The sequence below is a fragment of the Primulina eburnea genome, chromosome 4 (genome assembly GCF_022965805.1).
Source record: "Primulina eburnea isolate SZY01 chromosome 4, ASM2296580v1, whole genome shotgun sequence".
NCBI classification, from domain to species: Eukaryota; Viridiplantae; Streptophyta; class Magnoliopsida; order Lamiales; family Gesneriaceae; genus Primulina; species Primulina eburnea.
Genome location: NC_133104.1, coordinates 41989739 through 42003494, shown reverse-complemented (window position 1 = coordinate 42003494; position 13756 = coordinate 41989739). Strand labels below are relative to the sequence as shown.

Genomic DNA, 13756 nt, shown 5'->3' with positions numbered 1-13756 from the left:
CTCTTATTTAGATTATCTATAAAAAATTATTACTTTTTATTTTGAATATCGGTAGAATTATCTGTCTAACAGATAAAAATTCGCGACATCGTCTCACAATATATTTACTCATATCCTCGTTACATAATATATTTATGTCTTCATTTATTGAATGAGTGGAAATGTCATTATTAGATTAAACAAAAATATTGAGATTAAGATTGTCCAAAAAAATATTTTTTTATTTATCAAAATATTATAATCTTTTTGAAACATGTGAATCTAGCTTTAGATTCTAATTAAATTGTGCAAAAAAATTGCGGTACAAACTATGAAGCAGGGCGGTTATGGTACCATGAGAACCGATCGTAGACGATTTAAACCATGAGTGACGGCTGGGATGCAAATTGAGGTTGGACCGGTAGTAAAGTGCCACGTTTACAGTTGATATGCGTAAGCATGGCGTATGTAAAATAAAATGACTACGCTACCAACAGGGACGGCGCGTGTCGAAACGCTCTGTCGACAGGTCTCTTGGTCTTTAGTTTCTTTTATTTTTTACTTCATTTTTTAAATCATAAATTTTAGAAACAATTCTTTAACTATTGATTCAGAAATCTACAAGAGATTTAAAAAAATGACGTGGAATTTTTTTTTATTTCATTATTTCGAGTTACAATTTACCCATTTTATTTTTTTCCTTTGTTTCATTATTTCAAATTACAATTTGTTTTCTCATTAACTTTTAGAATTATTGCATTATTATAATTTAAATATAATCATGTCAAATTATATACAATTGTTCGTCACTTTTTTTTTATCGATATGATATTAGTTATATTTAAATATAAATTAAATTGATTATAAAAAAATTGTTCAAACATGTAACACATACGTCAATACATTAGTAAGTCTTTATATAATCACACATATTTATGTTTTTAAGTTTTATTTGAATATAAATTAAACTGATTATAAAAAATTGTACGAACACGTAATGTATATGTCGATGCACTAGTAAATCTTTATATAATCACACATACTTATGTTTTTAAATTTTATGCTTGATAAAAATACATATATAATCTAATCATTTTATTTTAAATATTAAAAAAAGCATAAGAGAATTTATTAATGTCATCTTTAGATGAAATGATTTGAAATTCATGGATAAAATTTAGAATTCCAAGTATTTAGAATATTTGAATAATTTGAAATTAATTCTTACATGTATAATCATAGTGTAAATAAGTAAACAAAAAATATTCTAATAATGTGAAATTCATTATTATATGTATAATAATAATGATAATGTAAATAAGCAAAAAAAATGAATTTAAGTATTAATTTATGTAAAAATTAAAATAAATTGAAAATCATGAATTTCAAATAACTCGAAACTAATATCATGTTAAAGAAAAACTAGTTCTTGGACAAGTATATTGTGTTTTGAGACAGTTTTAATGTAGATTTTTACAACAATGTAAAGTTGTCAAACTAATAATAGAATTTAATTGTTTAGAAACAATGAATCATCGTACATATTATGATTTAATATAATAATCAAACATCAACTTAATCGGTATTACTGTCAAAATAATAATAGAATTTTGCTGAATATTGCATGACAAAAAAGTAAAAAATAAACTAACCTGTCCTATTTTGATTTTTAAAAAGGTTTAATTATAATTTTTTATCGAGGGACTCGAAAATAAATAAATAAATAAAATCTCCCCCCAAAACTTCAAATTATCGAAGTATTTTGATTTAATAACCAAAATTTTATAACTTCCCAGTAGAGAGTGAGAGATAAAACAATAAGGCTATGTTTGGTGTAGGTGATAAGTGAATGATAGATTATTAATCACATGTTTGTCTCATTTTTTATAGGCTCAATTAATCATGAAGCCCATGATAAAAAAAAATCTATTTGGTTGAAAATGTATCCCATTGTTTTGGAGTGATTAACAATCTAATTCCTAAAATATAACATAAATTACCATTTTAACCACGAAAAATCAACATGAGAGATATGCAATTTTAGATATGCTCTCGGTTCAGGTTTGAGAAATCAAAAATTCTTTGTTTTTAGATCACTAATTAATATGTAAGTAACAAGACTTCTTTATATTAATATTCAAATAAAAAATCATCTCAAAAATAAAATAAAAGAAAGACATAATCACAAGACTGGTTTTGTAATAAAACGGGTTTGGAAATAATTAATAAGTACAGACATAAGTAATAATATAATATATCATATAATATAAAAATAAAGTTTGATAGATGCAACCTACTGTGCACACATATGTGAGCACCAGAAGCAATCACCATTGGATGGTATTTTTTTATATTCATCACATCCAGGGTGAGGACACTATCGGTCTCCTAACGTGCAGCGGTATAGTGCACATATCAAATATATATATATATATATATATATATATATATAATATATATATATATATATATATGTCTAATATTTTTATTGTACGGACATCAACAAAATTTGTCAATTCAAAAAAATATATATAAGTAACTTGGATAAATATAGAAAAAAATATTTAATTCATTGGGTAAAATTAATTTTTAGGAAAAATTGTTTTTTGTGATCCAATATGTTTGTATTTGCGATTTTGACCATATATCTTGTCAAATTTAAGTTTTAGTCATCCAACTTCGTTTTTTTAAAAAACAAAATAGGTCTTTTTTTTACTTGACATAGACGTGTCTCATCAATGTAGTGTTGATATGACATTGAATTGTATAGTGATAAAACTAAATAAAATTTAAAAAATTGAGAAAAAAATAATTAGAAATCAAAATAAAAATGAGATAAAATGCAAAATCATATTAATTTTTATTAAAAAAATAAATTATCAGACAAATACATAATCTATAATTGAAAATTTTATAAAATATTTATTTATTAACAAAATACATGATTTTGAAAACATTGCTACAATATCATTTTATATACCCAATTGTCATCAATGCTAGTTTAGGATATTTTTGTCTCAACAACAAAAAATGTAAAATTTATCATACTCATTAAAATCTTACCAAACAAAACATGATTTATCACAACACATTATATATCCTTATCTTGAGTTTTGTCATCAATCCAATTAGTTATCCTATCCTACATACCAAACATAGCCTAAAACATTAATTTGATAATGAAAATGTCATATTTTAACTAATGTTTTTTTTAAACCGAACTCGTATTTGTTAACTTTTAATGTAATTGAGTAAATTAATAGGCTTAACACAATAATATGAAACTACACCGGTCGGATAAATCGATTTAGACAAAGTCATATGCAACAAACTTGACGTTAATAGAAGAATCAAACTCATGATCACTTGACATATCGTTCACCTACTTCACTATCTCAAAGAAGCCGTGGATACTTAATTAATGTATTTACAGATACTATGAAGTAATTGCGTCGCACCCGACAACATGCGTCAAATATATTATACACTAGTGTATCGGTGCATGCAATGCATGCATATAATTAATTCGATGTTTTATATTCATATCGGAGTAATATTATAATTGAAAAAAATATGAAGGGTCGTACCATAATATGAAATTATTATGTTTAAATGAGGTCATATAATAATCGTAAAGATTAGAAACTAAAAAGAGACTAAATTATACTTTGAAATAACTAATTAAAAAAATTGAAAAACCTTTATTCGTTGAATTCCTCGTCGAGCTCTTTGATGACTCAAGAAAATAACGTATCATGACTAGTATTTTCAAAAATTGGACCTGATTGACCAGTTCGACTCACCAGTCCAATCCAAAAATATTTAGTTGGTCAAAATCAATCAAGAACTTGTGGGATAGGTCAAAGCCAACTAGAATCGATTTGACTGTTCTTGCATTTATTTTTTAAAAAGATTGATTTTTTTTTTTATTTTAAAAAGTTTATTTTTTGATTATATATATATGATTATTTTGATTTTGAATTTTATTAAAAAATATTATTTTAACAATATTAAACTTTGTTTTGAATATATATATATATATATATATATATATATATATATATATATATATATATATATATATATTGATGTGATCTCGCTGAAATGGGTGAGCCGGGTAAGGAGTTCCAACGGATCAAATCAGTAATTTATAATGGTTGGAAATTTGAGCAAAGTAGATGGCTTCGATCGTGGCCTGCAAACAAGAAAGTAACTCGTGAATGGGCGCCGGAGGTGTGTCCGGCGTGGCCACTCCGATGCTTAAGTCAGCAGATAAAGATGATAACCAGTGTAGCTTTTAAAGAAATAAAGACTACTGGTATAAATATGTGTGTTAACATATGTGTGAGAGTGAGTTCTCCAGAAAACCAGAGAGAGGTCCCCCAATGAGAAATGCATACCTGCTATTTATAGGAAGGAAAATCAAGGATTATCTCGATTTGTGCGTACACTTACCACTCATAGCCTTTGATGTTGACTCCTGTCAAGCCACCCTATTTTCCCATCGTGTCATATCAATAGGATTCTGTCAGGCACGTTTCTCAAGACAAGACCTTATCTTCTGAACCACTCGAGTGCGGCACTGTTATCGAGGTGCTCGGGTAAAATGCCTCCCGGGAGATTTATACAAGATCCCGGACCTATTACTGCCCGGAGAGTAGAGCATGGGCTTTCGCCTGCCCGGCTCCAGAAGAATCCATCTGCAGACTCACTCGGATTTGGGAATCCATTTGATATTCCGGGTCATCCATGACCCGGGCTCTTATGAGGGTATCATCATATATATATATATATATAATATATATATATATATATATATATATATATATATATATATATATATAGTTTTGATATGCTGTACATTTACTGTGCACATCTATGTGAGCACCGATGAGGTGTCACTCACTCATTGGATATCTGAACATCTATGTAAGCATCGATGAGATGTCACTCACATTGGATGTGATGAAATATAGAAAAATTGCACATCTAATTGGTGAGTCACCTCATCGGTGCTCACACAAGTGTGCACGATAGGTGTACAGTCAGAACAGACTAAGTTATGATTTGTTGTAAAAATATTTAAATTTATTAATAAATAGTAATAGATAAACATACAAGTAGCAATAGATATTCATTCATCCGAGACTTGTCCACATCCCACGTTTATTTGATTCTAACTATGGACAATTAAGGTCGGTTGCTGTGTGTTCTAACAAAAGAAATTGGCTGTAACCTGTAAGTGCCCAATTACGGCAGCAAGATAACCGTACCTCAATGAAAGAGATGGATATAACCATTGAGGGAAGGGGGGGACCATTCGCCATACACAATTAATGATAAAAGATCCAGCTATTACCACTCATAGTACTTGTATTGATCCCACTACAAATTATCCGAGCTAAGAGAAAGTTAGGGGGGTGAATTATACAGTACACAGCATCATTTAATTGAGTTAGAAACCGAATATGGTAAAAACTCGACAGCCACAAATCGAAAATTGGACGAAAGCAAGGGAAAAAATAACGCCGCCAACACTGTTTTGTCATCCTCTGCTGCTAGCAACATGAACAACAACAGAGCTATGGCTCAGTACAATGCCGATGCGAGGCTGATGGCTGAATTTGAGCAGTCCGGTAAGTCTGGTAAGTTCTTTAACTACTCAAAGTCAGTTTCTCATGCTCCGAATACTTTGAGCACTGAGGAGGAGATGACTGCTTATTTGTCGAAAATCCAGAGGGGGAGTCTTGTGCAGGCCTTTGGTTGTATGCTTGCGGTCGAGGAGCCCAGTTTGAAGATCATAGGTTATAGTGAGAATTGCTTTGATATGCTGGGCTTGAAGAGTGTCGTTGAGCCAAAAAAATTGATGGGTCTTATTGGGGTTGATGCAAGAACGCTTTTTACCTCTTCAAGTAGGGCTTCATTGGATAAAGCTGTGGCATCAAGGGAAATTTCATTTTTGAACCCGATTTGGGTTCATTCTTGCACCACCCACAAACCATTTTATGCTATATTACACAGAATTGACGTGGGCATTGTGGTTGATCTGGAGCCAGCTCGTGCTTGTGATCCTGCTATGTTGCATGCTAGTGCTGTGCAATCGCAGAAACTAGCTGTGAGAGCCATATCTAGGCTGCAGTCTCTTCCTGGGGGCGATGTAGGAGTTTTGTGTGATACAGTCGTAGAAGATGTCCAAAAACTTACTGGTTATGATAGGGTTATGGTGTATAAGTTCCATGAAGATAATCATGGAGAGGTAGTGTCAGAAATTAGAAGGTCCGACTTAGAACCTTATTTGGGGCTGCACTATCCATCTACTGATATCCCTCAAGCAGCCCGTTTCTTGTTCATGCAGAACCGTGTCAGAATGATTTGCGATTGTAGGGCAAAGCCAGTTAAGATAATCCAAAGTAAAGAACTAAAGCAGCCTCTTTGCTTGGTTAATTCTACCCTACGTTCACCACATGGCTGCCACACTCAGTACATGGAGAACATGGGGTCCATGGCTTCATTGGCGATGGCGGTAGTTGTGAATAGCGGTGATTCGATGAAACTATGGGGATTGGTGGTGTGCCACCACACTTCATCGCGCTATGTCCCTTTTCCACTTCGGTACGCTTGTGAGTTCCTTATGCAGGCATTTGGTCTGCAGCTTAATATGGAGCTTCAATTAGCATCACAGTTGGTGGAAAAGAAAACCCTTCGGATGCAAACCTTATTGTGCGAGATGCTTCTTCGCGGAGCTCCGTTTGGGATTGTGAATCAGTCTCCCAATATCATGGATCTTGTAAATTGTGATGGGGCTGCACTATATTACCGTGGGAAATGTTGGTTTCTTGGTGTCACACCGACTGAGGCACAAATGAGAGATATTGCTGAATGGCTACTAAACAGCCTTGAAGATTCCACAGGGTTAAGTACAGATAGTCTTGCTGATGCTGGCTATCCAGGTGCACCACTGCTTGGTGACGCAGTTTGTGGTATGATTGCTGCAAAAATTACATCCACCGATTTTCTATTTTGGTTTAGGTCTCACACGGCAAAGGAAATCAAATGGGGAGGAGCTAAGCATCATCCGGAGGACAAAGATGACGGTGGGAAAATGCACCCCAGATCTTCATTCAATACCTTTCTTGAAGTAGTGAAAAGCCGGAGTTTGCAGTGGGAGGTTGCAGAGATTAATGCAATTCATTCTCTCCAACTTATATTGAGAAATTCATTCCTGGAGATTGAAGAAGGCAGTCCTAAACCTGATATATTTTCTCAACAAAATGATTCTGAGAACCCACAGCTGAATGAACTTACTTCGGCCGCTGCTGAAATGGTCCGGCTGATAGAAACAGCTACTGTTCCAATTTTTGGAGTCGATGCATCCGGTTGGATCAATGGGTGGAATGCTAAGATGCATGAGTTGACGGGGTTGACTCTGTCCGAAGCTTTGGGAAAGTCTCTGATCAAGGATGTCATTCATGAAGACTCGCGTGGAGCTACTGAAATCCTGCTGCAAAGAGCTCTGCACGGTAATGATTCTTGCATCATTGGCTAAAAGCAATTTAAAATGACTCCAAAACACTCCTGAAATGGCTCGACATTATTTGTAGAATATTTGTGTTGTGCAACGCTAATACTGTCTTAAATAATCACAATGTTGATCGATATTTTTCTATCGATCTAATAGTAAAAAACCTCTAACAACAGTATCCTTTATTCTTGAAAGTGAAAATTATTGGCTGGTTAAAAAAACTTGTATTGTGCATCAAGACGTATTTGTGTAGGTAAATTGGAAAATATATTGGAGATTGTTTTGCCTTCCACACTTACAAATATTAAATATTCCATATGCTTGAACTTGAGTAAAGTTTTTCTAATATTTGTTGGCTAGGAAGCATAATCCAACCTTGAATTTTTGGTACAAGCCATTTGCTCTTCCTTTCTCCCATGCTTAGTCGTTATGCTTCGAACTTGAAGAGGCGCTTCCCATAATCAAAATTATTCATTCTCCCGCTTCCATTATTCCCTTGGAGCTGGTCATTGCTTTTTTTAACAAGCGATGGAATATGCAAGGCATCACACTTCTGTGATTCAATATGTGTTAAAATATGTTATTCCATCTTATTTCTCTATGTAATCAAACAATCCTGTGCGCAAAATTGGGAGGAATTTTTCCTGCTGTCACAAATATGGCGATTTAAACGTAGAAAATCACTCGGCCGTGATATTTTCCACCAAAAATATCTATGAATGAAGAAATTGAAAATGCAATTTGATGCTGTATATCTAGCTGTTAATGGCTCAGAGTGAGATCCATCTGAGCAACTTGCTAAAACCTCACTAATGTTTATTTGCGATGATCCTGGAGTATCTCATTTCGAGTTACTCATTTTATTCCTTTTCTGTTTTCACAATGTGCTTCAGGTGAGGAGGAAAAAAATGTTGAAGTGAAGCTAATGACTTTTGGGGGACATGTTCCAAACGCTGTTATCCTTGCTAATGCTTGTACAAGTAGGAACTATAAAAATGATGTTGTTGGAGTTTGCTTTATTGGTCAAGATGTCACAGCTGAGAAAATAGTGATGGACAAGTTCATCCGCTTGCAAGGGGACTACAAGATTATTATGCAAAGCCTAAGTCCACTGATTCCGCCTATTTTTGCTTCAGACGAGAATGCCTGTTGTTCTGAATGGAATGCAGCCATGGAAAAGCTGACTGGCTGGATGAAACACGAGATTATTGGAAAGATGTTACCTGGTGAAATTTTTGGAAGCTTCTGTCGGCTGAAAGGTCAGGACGAGCTGACTAAATTCATGATTCTTTTTTACCGAGCAATTAGTGGCCAGGACACTCAAACGCTCCCATTTGGTTTTTTTGACCGGAGTGGTGAGTTTGTCGATGTGCTTTTGACAGCAAATAAGAAAACAGAGGAGGGTGGGAATGTGAACGGGTGTTTCTGCTTCTTGCAGACTGTACCGAAACAGCAACAGTTCATGTTAGATAAGTCGGAAGGAAAGGAGCAGCTTTCAAAACTTAAAGAGTTGGCTTACGTTAGGCAGGAGATGAAGAATCCTCTAAATGGAATCCGCTTCACACATGGACTCCTGGGAAATTCAGCTCTAACAGAAGACCAGAAACGGTTTATTGAGACTAGCGAAGCTTGTGAAAGACAAATTTTATCTATTTTAGACGATCCACATTTTGGAAGTTCACAAGAAGGGTAAGTCCCTTTCCTTATCTTCTTTGCGTAAAATACCTAAAATTACGATTGAAGGGACGGTTTTCGTTTATATGCAATGTTCTTTTGGTCCCACAGTGAACTGGAGCTTAAGATGGAAGAGTTTTTCTTGGGGAATGTTATCAACGCTATTGTTTGTCAGGCTATGATATTGTTGAATGAAAAGAATTTGAAACTAGTACTGGATGTCTCTGAGCGAATTAGAACTCTTTGTTTATATGGGGATCAAATAAAGCTTCAGTTAGCCTTGTCTGATTTCTTGCTCAGTGTGGTGGACCATACACCTTGTCCTGATGGTTGGGTGGAAATTATGGTATCCCCTGGTTTGAAACTGATGCAAGACGGGAATGAGTCTGTTCACCTACAATTCAGGTATTTTTGCACTAAATTTTTCTGGTGAGCTCGATCTCATCATCATAGAAGAGTGTGTAAACAATTTAAATGCTACTCAAATTTGAGCTTAGTTCGATTTCAACAATTTTTTATACAAGTTTTATAATATTTTTAAAATTTATGCCTCCCTATGTGGCCCTCAGATTTTGCTAGATGGTGCCAATTTGAGTTATTTGGACGGATGGCACTTGAGTTTTTAAATGCTTTTGAGGGTTTTAGCTTGAGAAAGACTTGATATTGTTTCGAGCATAAATTCACGTACCAAAAAACTCATCTTTGAGCCGGCCAGATTAAATTCAAGTTTAAGCCCCAAGTTTCTAATAACTCAACTTGTTAAGTCATTTCGCTTCCCTATTCAAATATTCTCACTTACTATGCTTCTGTGTTTGTGCTGATTACAATCATAGTCTGTATTCTGTTTCTTCAGAATGGCACACCCTGGCCAGGGACTTCCCTCTTCTCTTATTGAAGATATGTATGCAGTGAAAAGTAACTGGTTAACTCAGCCAGGAATTGCTCTCAACATTGCTCAGAAACTTCTCAAAACGATGAATGGTAATGTCCGGTATATCAGAGATCAGAGTAGATGTTACTTCTTAGTTGATCTTGAACTCATTTCACGGAAATCAGATCAATAACAGTTCACCAGAACGTGCAGCAGCCGATCCATCTTGTGGTAAGAGCAGAGTTTTCCGAGTTCCTGAACTGGGTAGGGAAGTATCAGTTCATCTTGAACTTGTGTCTGTATGCTGGTGATCAGTACACAACTGTAATTAATGATATTCACGGTTTTTCTCGATAAATTGTTTAGGACGAACAAAATAGTAATATGGCCAATAAATATGGATTTTAGATTGTTGAGTAGACTGAGAAAATTATATTAAATTCATCTTCAAAGCTAGTAAACAAAAAGATTCAACCTTAGGAAACTCAAATGTCTCGAAAAACTCTGAAAGAAAAGCGAAGGTCGAAAATGGAATGCATTGGCGGCACCCCTCCTTCATTACATCTACCATCAGACTGTCATCACCGATGGAAACGCTTCTTGCTCCTCCATTTTACATCAATGTGATAAATAAGCAATCCTTTCGTACGCACTTCTATTTCTATCGATGTTCTATGACGCACTTTCATGGCAAGCTATTGGGTGTAAACCATTTGATTTATGAAACTGGGGTTTCCCAAGATAAACCACAAAATATCACAAAACTCCTTTGTCGCAAAAATATCACATTCTCGCAAGTCATCCACAGGATTGGCTTCCCAACCAAGGTCAAAACCATCCTTTACGCCAGCTAGAAGAGCAACCTCATCGTGAGGAAGCACACTTCAAACCGCATGGTTTTCATCAGATTCGTGCAGTTTTTAACTCATTCAGAATTCTCGTTCTCAGAACAAAACTTTTCCCCACTTCATCCAAGTTCCTATCAACCAAATTAAGAAAGCAGGGAAAATAAAATTTCTCGATACGGGAATAAATGTATCAACATTTTTAAAAATACATCGATTCTTGCAGGTAAGAAAAGGCAAGGAACCTGAGAAAAAGAAAAGTATCACTTCAGGCATGACAGTAACCAAATTGGAAAAACATATCCCGAAAACTAGCTCCCATTTGATTAAAACCATTAGTAAGCGAAGGCTTCAAAGCACCTAGAATATGATTTTTCAGTCATTATACAAAAATCATTAACTTTTTCCATGGATATTCTCAAAGAGACCAGACTTACCAGAATCAGGATTGTCCGAACACAAGCTGCTTGCCTAGCATGACTTTCACCAGGTAATTGAATAATGATACCTGTGAAGAAAACCTGGATCATATACTAGAACTTGAATAAACAGATGCCGAATACCTTATTGGGTAACCCAACTGCATCCCAGTTGTTTTACATTTTTCATTTTCATTCTCGTTCTAGCAGCATCAGTCCATCTACCAGCAAGAGCATACATGTTAGACAGCAACACATAAGCCGAACTACAACTTGGATCTACCTCAAAAACCTTTTTAGCAACTCGTTCCGCCATTTCCAAGTTACACTGGGCTCTGCATCCACTAAGCAAAGCCAGCCATATAGACAAATTCGGTTCCATAGGCATCTTTTTGGCTAAATCTTCCGCATCATCTAATTTCCCATTTCGACACAGGATATCAACCATGCAAGCATAGTGCTCAAGCTTTGGCTTGATTGCTGAATATTGGGATAGACAGGCAAAGAAGTGTCTTCCCTTCTGCAACATGCCTGAATGGCTACATGCATTAAGCAGCCCAGTGAATGTGATCTCATCTGGTTCCGTTCCTGTTTTTGCCATTTGCGAAAAGAATGCTATTGCCCAGTTGCCACAACCATGTTGTGCACTCCCAACAATAATTGCATTCCATGAAACTATGTTCTTGTCTGAAATTTCCTTGAATGTGAATATCCCATCACTTATATTTCCACACTTTGTGTATAGCACAACAAGAGAATTACCCACATAGCTATCCTTTTCCAGTCCTACCTTGATGGTCGCACCATGAATTATTTTGCCCCAATCAACAGATTCGACTTCACAGCTTGAATTCAAGGCACTGGTGAATGAAGTTTGATTTGGAGAGACTCCTAACCTGATCATCCCACAAAAAACTCTTAATGCATCTTCATGCTTACCATTTACTCCAAATCCGGTCAAAAAAGATGTCCATACTACAACATTGAGATGCAACTTCTCATTAAAAGCCTTAACAAAATCCTCTATTTGTTTGCAATTCGCATAAAGAGTTATCAGCGCAGCAGTAACATAGGCATCAAAAGCATAGCCAAGCTTCAGAAGAAGCCCGTGAATTTGACTACCTAACTGCAAATAACCCATTTTAGCACAAGCTGTTTGGCCACTAGTAAGAGTGCTTGATGTAGGTTGCACCCCGAATCTCATCATTTTCTTTAAAAGCAACAAAGCTTCATCACTTCTCCCCAGCCGATCGAACCCAGAAATCACAGTTGTCCAAGAAATAACATTTCTACTAGGCATCACCCCAAATAACCTCATTGCCTCCTCCACTCTACTATTCTCGAAATATCCATGAATCATCCCATTCCATGCTGCTATATCCTTAGCTGGCATCTTGCAGAACAACTTTTCGGCCTCTTCGACGTTCCCACACTTCCACATTGCATTCATCACCGTAGTCCAAGAAATCACATTTCTTTCGGGCATTTCATCAAAAAGCTTCAAACCCATCTCCGTATTTCCACAATCGACACAACCTTTGATCATATTATTCCACGTGACAACATCTTTAATGGGCATTTTATCAAACATCTCCAACGCTTCATCCAATCTATAATTTTCTACGTACGAAGATATCATCTTTGTAGCTAAACGCACATTGGGTGATGGGATGCCATCGAATAAGTTTCGAGCTTCATCCACTCTTTTATTCTCCAAATGATCAGGAACGATTGAGATATAAGCACCATAGTCTAGAGTACTGAACTCCGAATATTCCACCACTCTAGTGAAAGATTTTGACGAGCACGCGAGAGTGGTGCAAGACTTTTGTAAAAGCTGGAACTTGCTGTAAATAGCTTGAAACTTCGACATCATCGTCCATTATGATACGACGACCACCAAGAACGGCGGAGCAGCATTAGATTATGATGAAAAATAGCAACACTATGCTCGGGGGATCAATGACAGTAAATTAGCAACGGAAAAGCGATACCAACGAACAAATTCATTGCGTTAACTTTGATGGTTTACTATCATAAATATCATATAATAATTTCAAAGAATAGATAATTTTGTGTATATATACTAATTACGATTTCTACTCACTTTGGCTCATTCATTCATTCTGTGACGAACCACTTATCAAAATTATATTTAATTTTAAGATTATTTATTATTTTAAAATTTTAAAAATATAATATAATTTCGAGAATTTTGTTTCATTTTCTTGTAAATAAATTGTCTAATTTTTATTGCCCACTTACGAATGTATCTAATTGTTCGGTTGGAGTTGATATTTTTTTATTATTGATTTGATTTGAGAAAAAAATATCATCAAATATTGGAAATATACTAATACTGTGTTTGGAATATATTGTTTTCGGAATGACATTTAATTTTATCTTATGTGTATTTGAATTGAAATTATATAATTTGACAAAAGAT

General features: G+C 34.9%; 2 protein-coding genes across 4 annotated transcripts; one reads left to right on the top strand and one right to left on the bottom strand.

The window, feature by feature from the left end:
• Positions 1 to 5243: 5243 nt before the first annotated feature.
• LOC140829108 (phytochrome E-like) lies at positions 5244 to 10462 on the top strand. Of its 2 annotated transcripts, none has more exons than XM_073192098.1 (4): positions 5244 to 7499; positions 8395 to 9190; positions 9287 to 9580; positions 10009 to 10462. In XM_073192098.1, the coding sequence occupies exons 1-4, from the start codon at positions 5546 to 5548 to the stop codon at positions 10085 to 10087; spliced, it is 3123 nt and encodes a 1040-aa protein (XP_073048199.1). In that variant the 5' UTR covers positions 5244 to 5545; the 3' UTR covers positions 10088 to 10462. The 2 variants fall into 2 exon arrangements, with proteins under 2 accessions (XP_073048199.1, XP_073048198.1); XM_073192097.1 differs by having other exon boundaries at positions 5251 to 7499; positions 10029 to 10462.
• Positions 10146 to 13393, bottom strand: LOC140829109 (pentatricopeptide repeat-containing protein At5g46460, mitochondrial). Of its 2 annotated transcripts, none has more exons than XM_073192100.1 (3): positions 11329 to 13393; positions 10522 to 11251; positions 10146 to 10301 (listed from the first exon to the last, which is right to left on the bottom strand). In XM_073192100.1, exon 1 carries the CDS (start codon positions 13184 to 13186, stop codon positions 11456 to 11458), a length of 1731 nt encoding a protein of 576 aa, XP_073048201.1. In that variant the 5' UTR covers positions 13187 to 13393; the 3' UTR covers positions 10146 to 10301; positions 10522 to 11251; positions 11329 to 11455. The 2 variants fall into 2 exon arrangements, with proteins under 2 accessions (XP_073048201.1, XP_073048202.1); XM_073192101.1 differs by having other exon boundaries at positions 10522 to 11025.
• Positions 13394 to 13756: the final 363 nt, after the last annotated feature.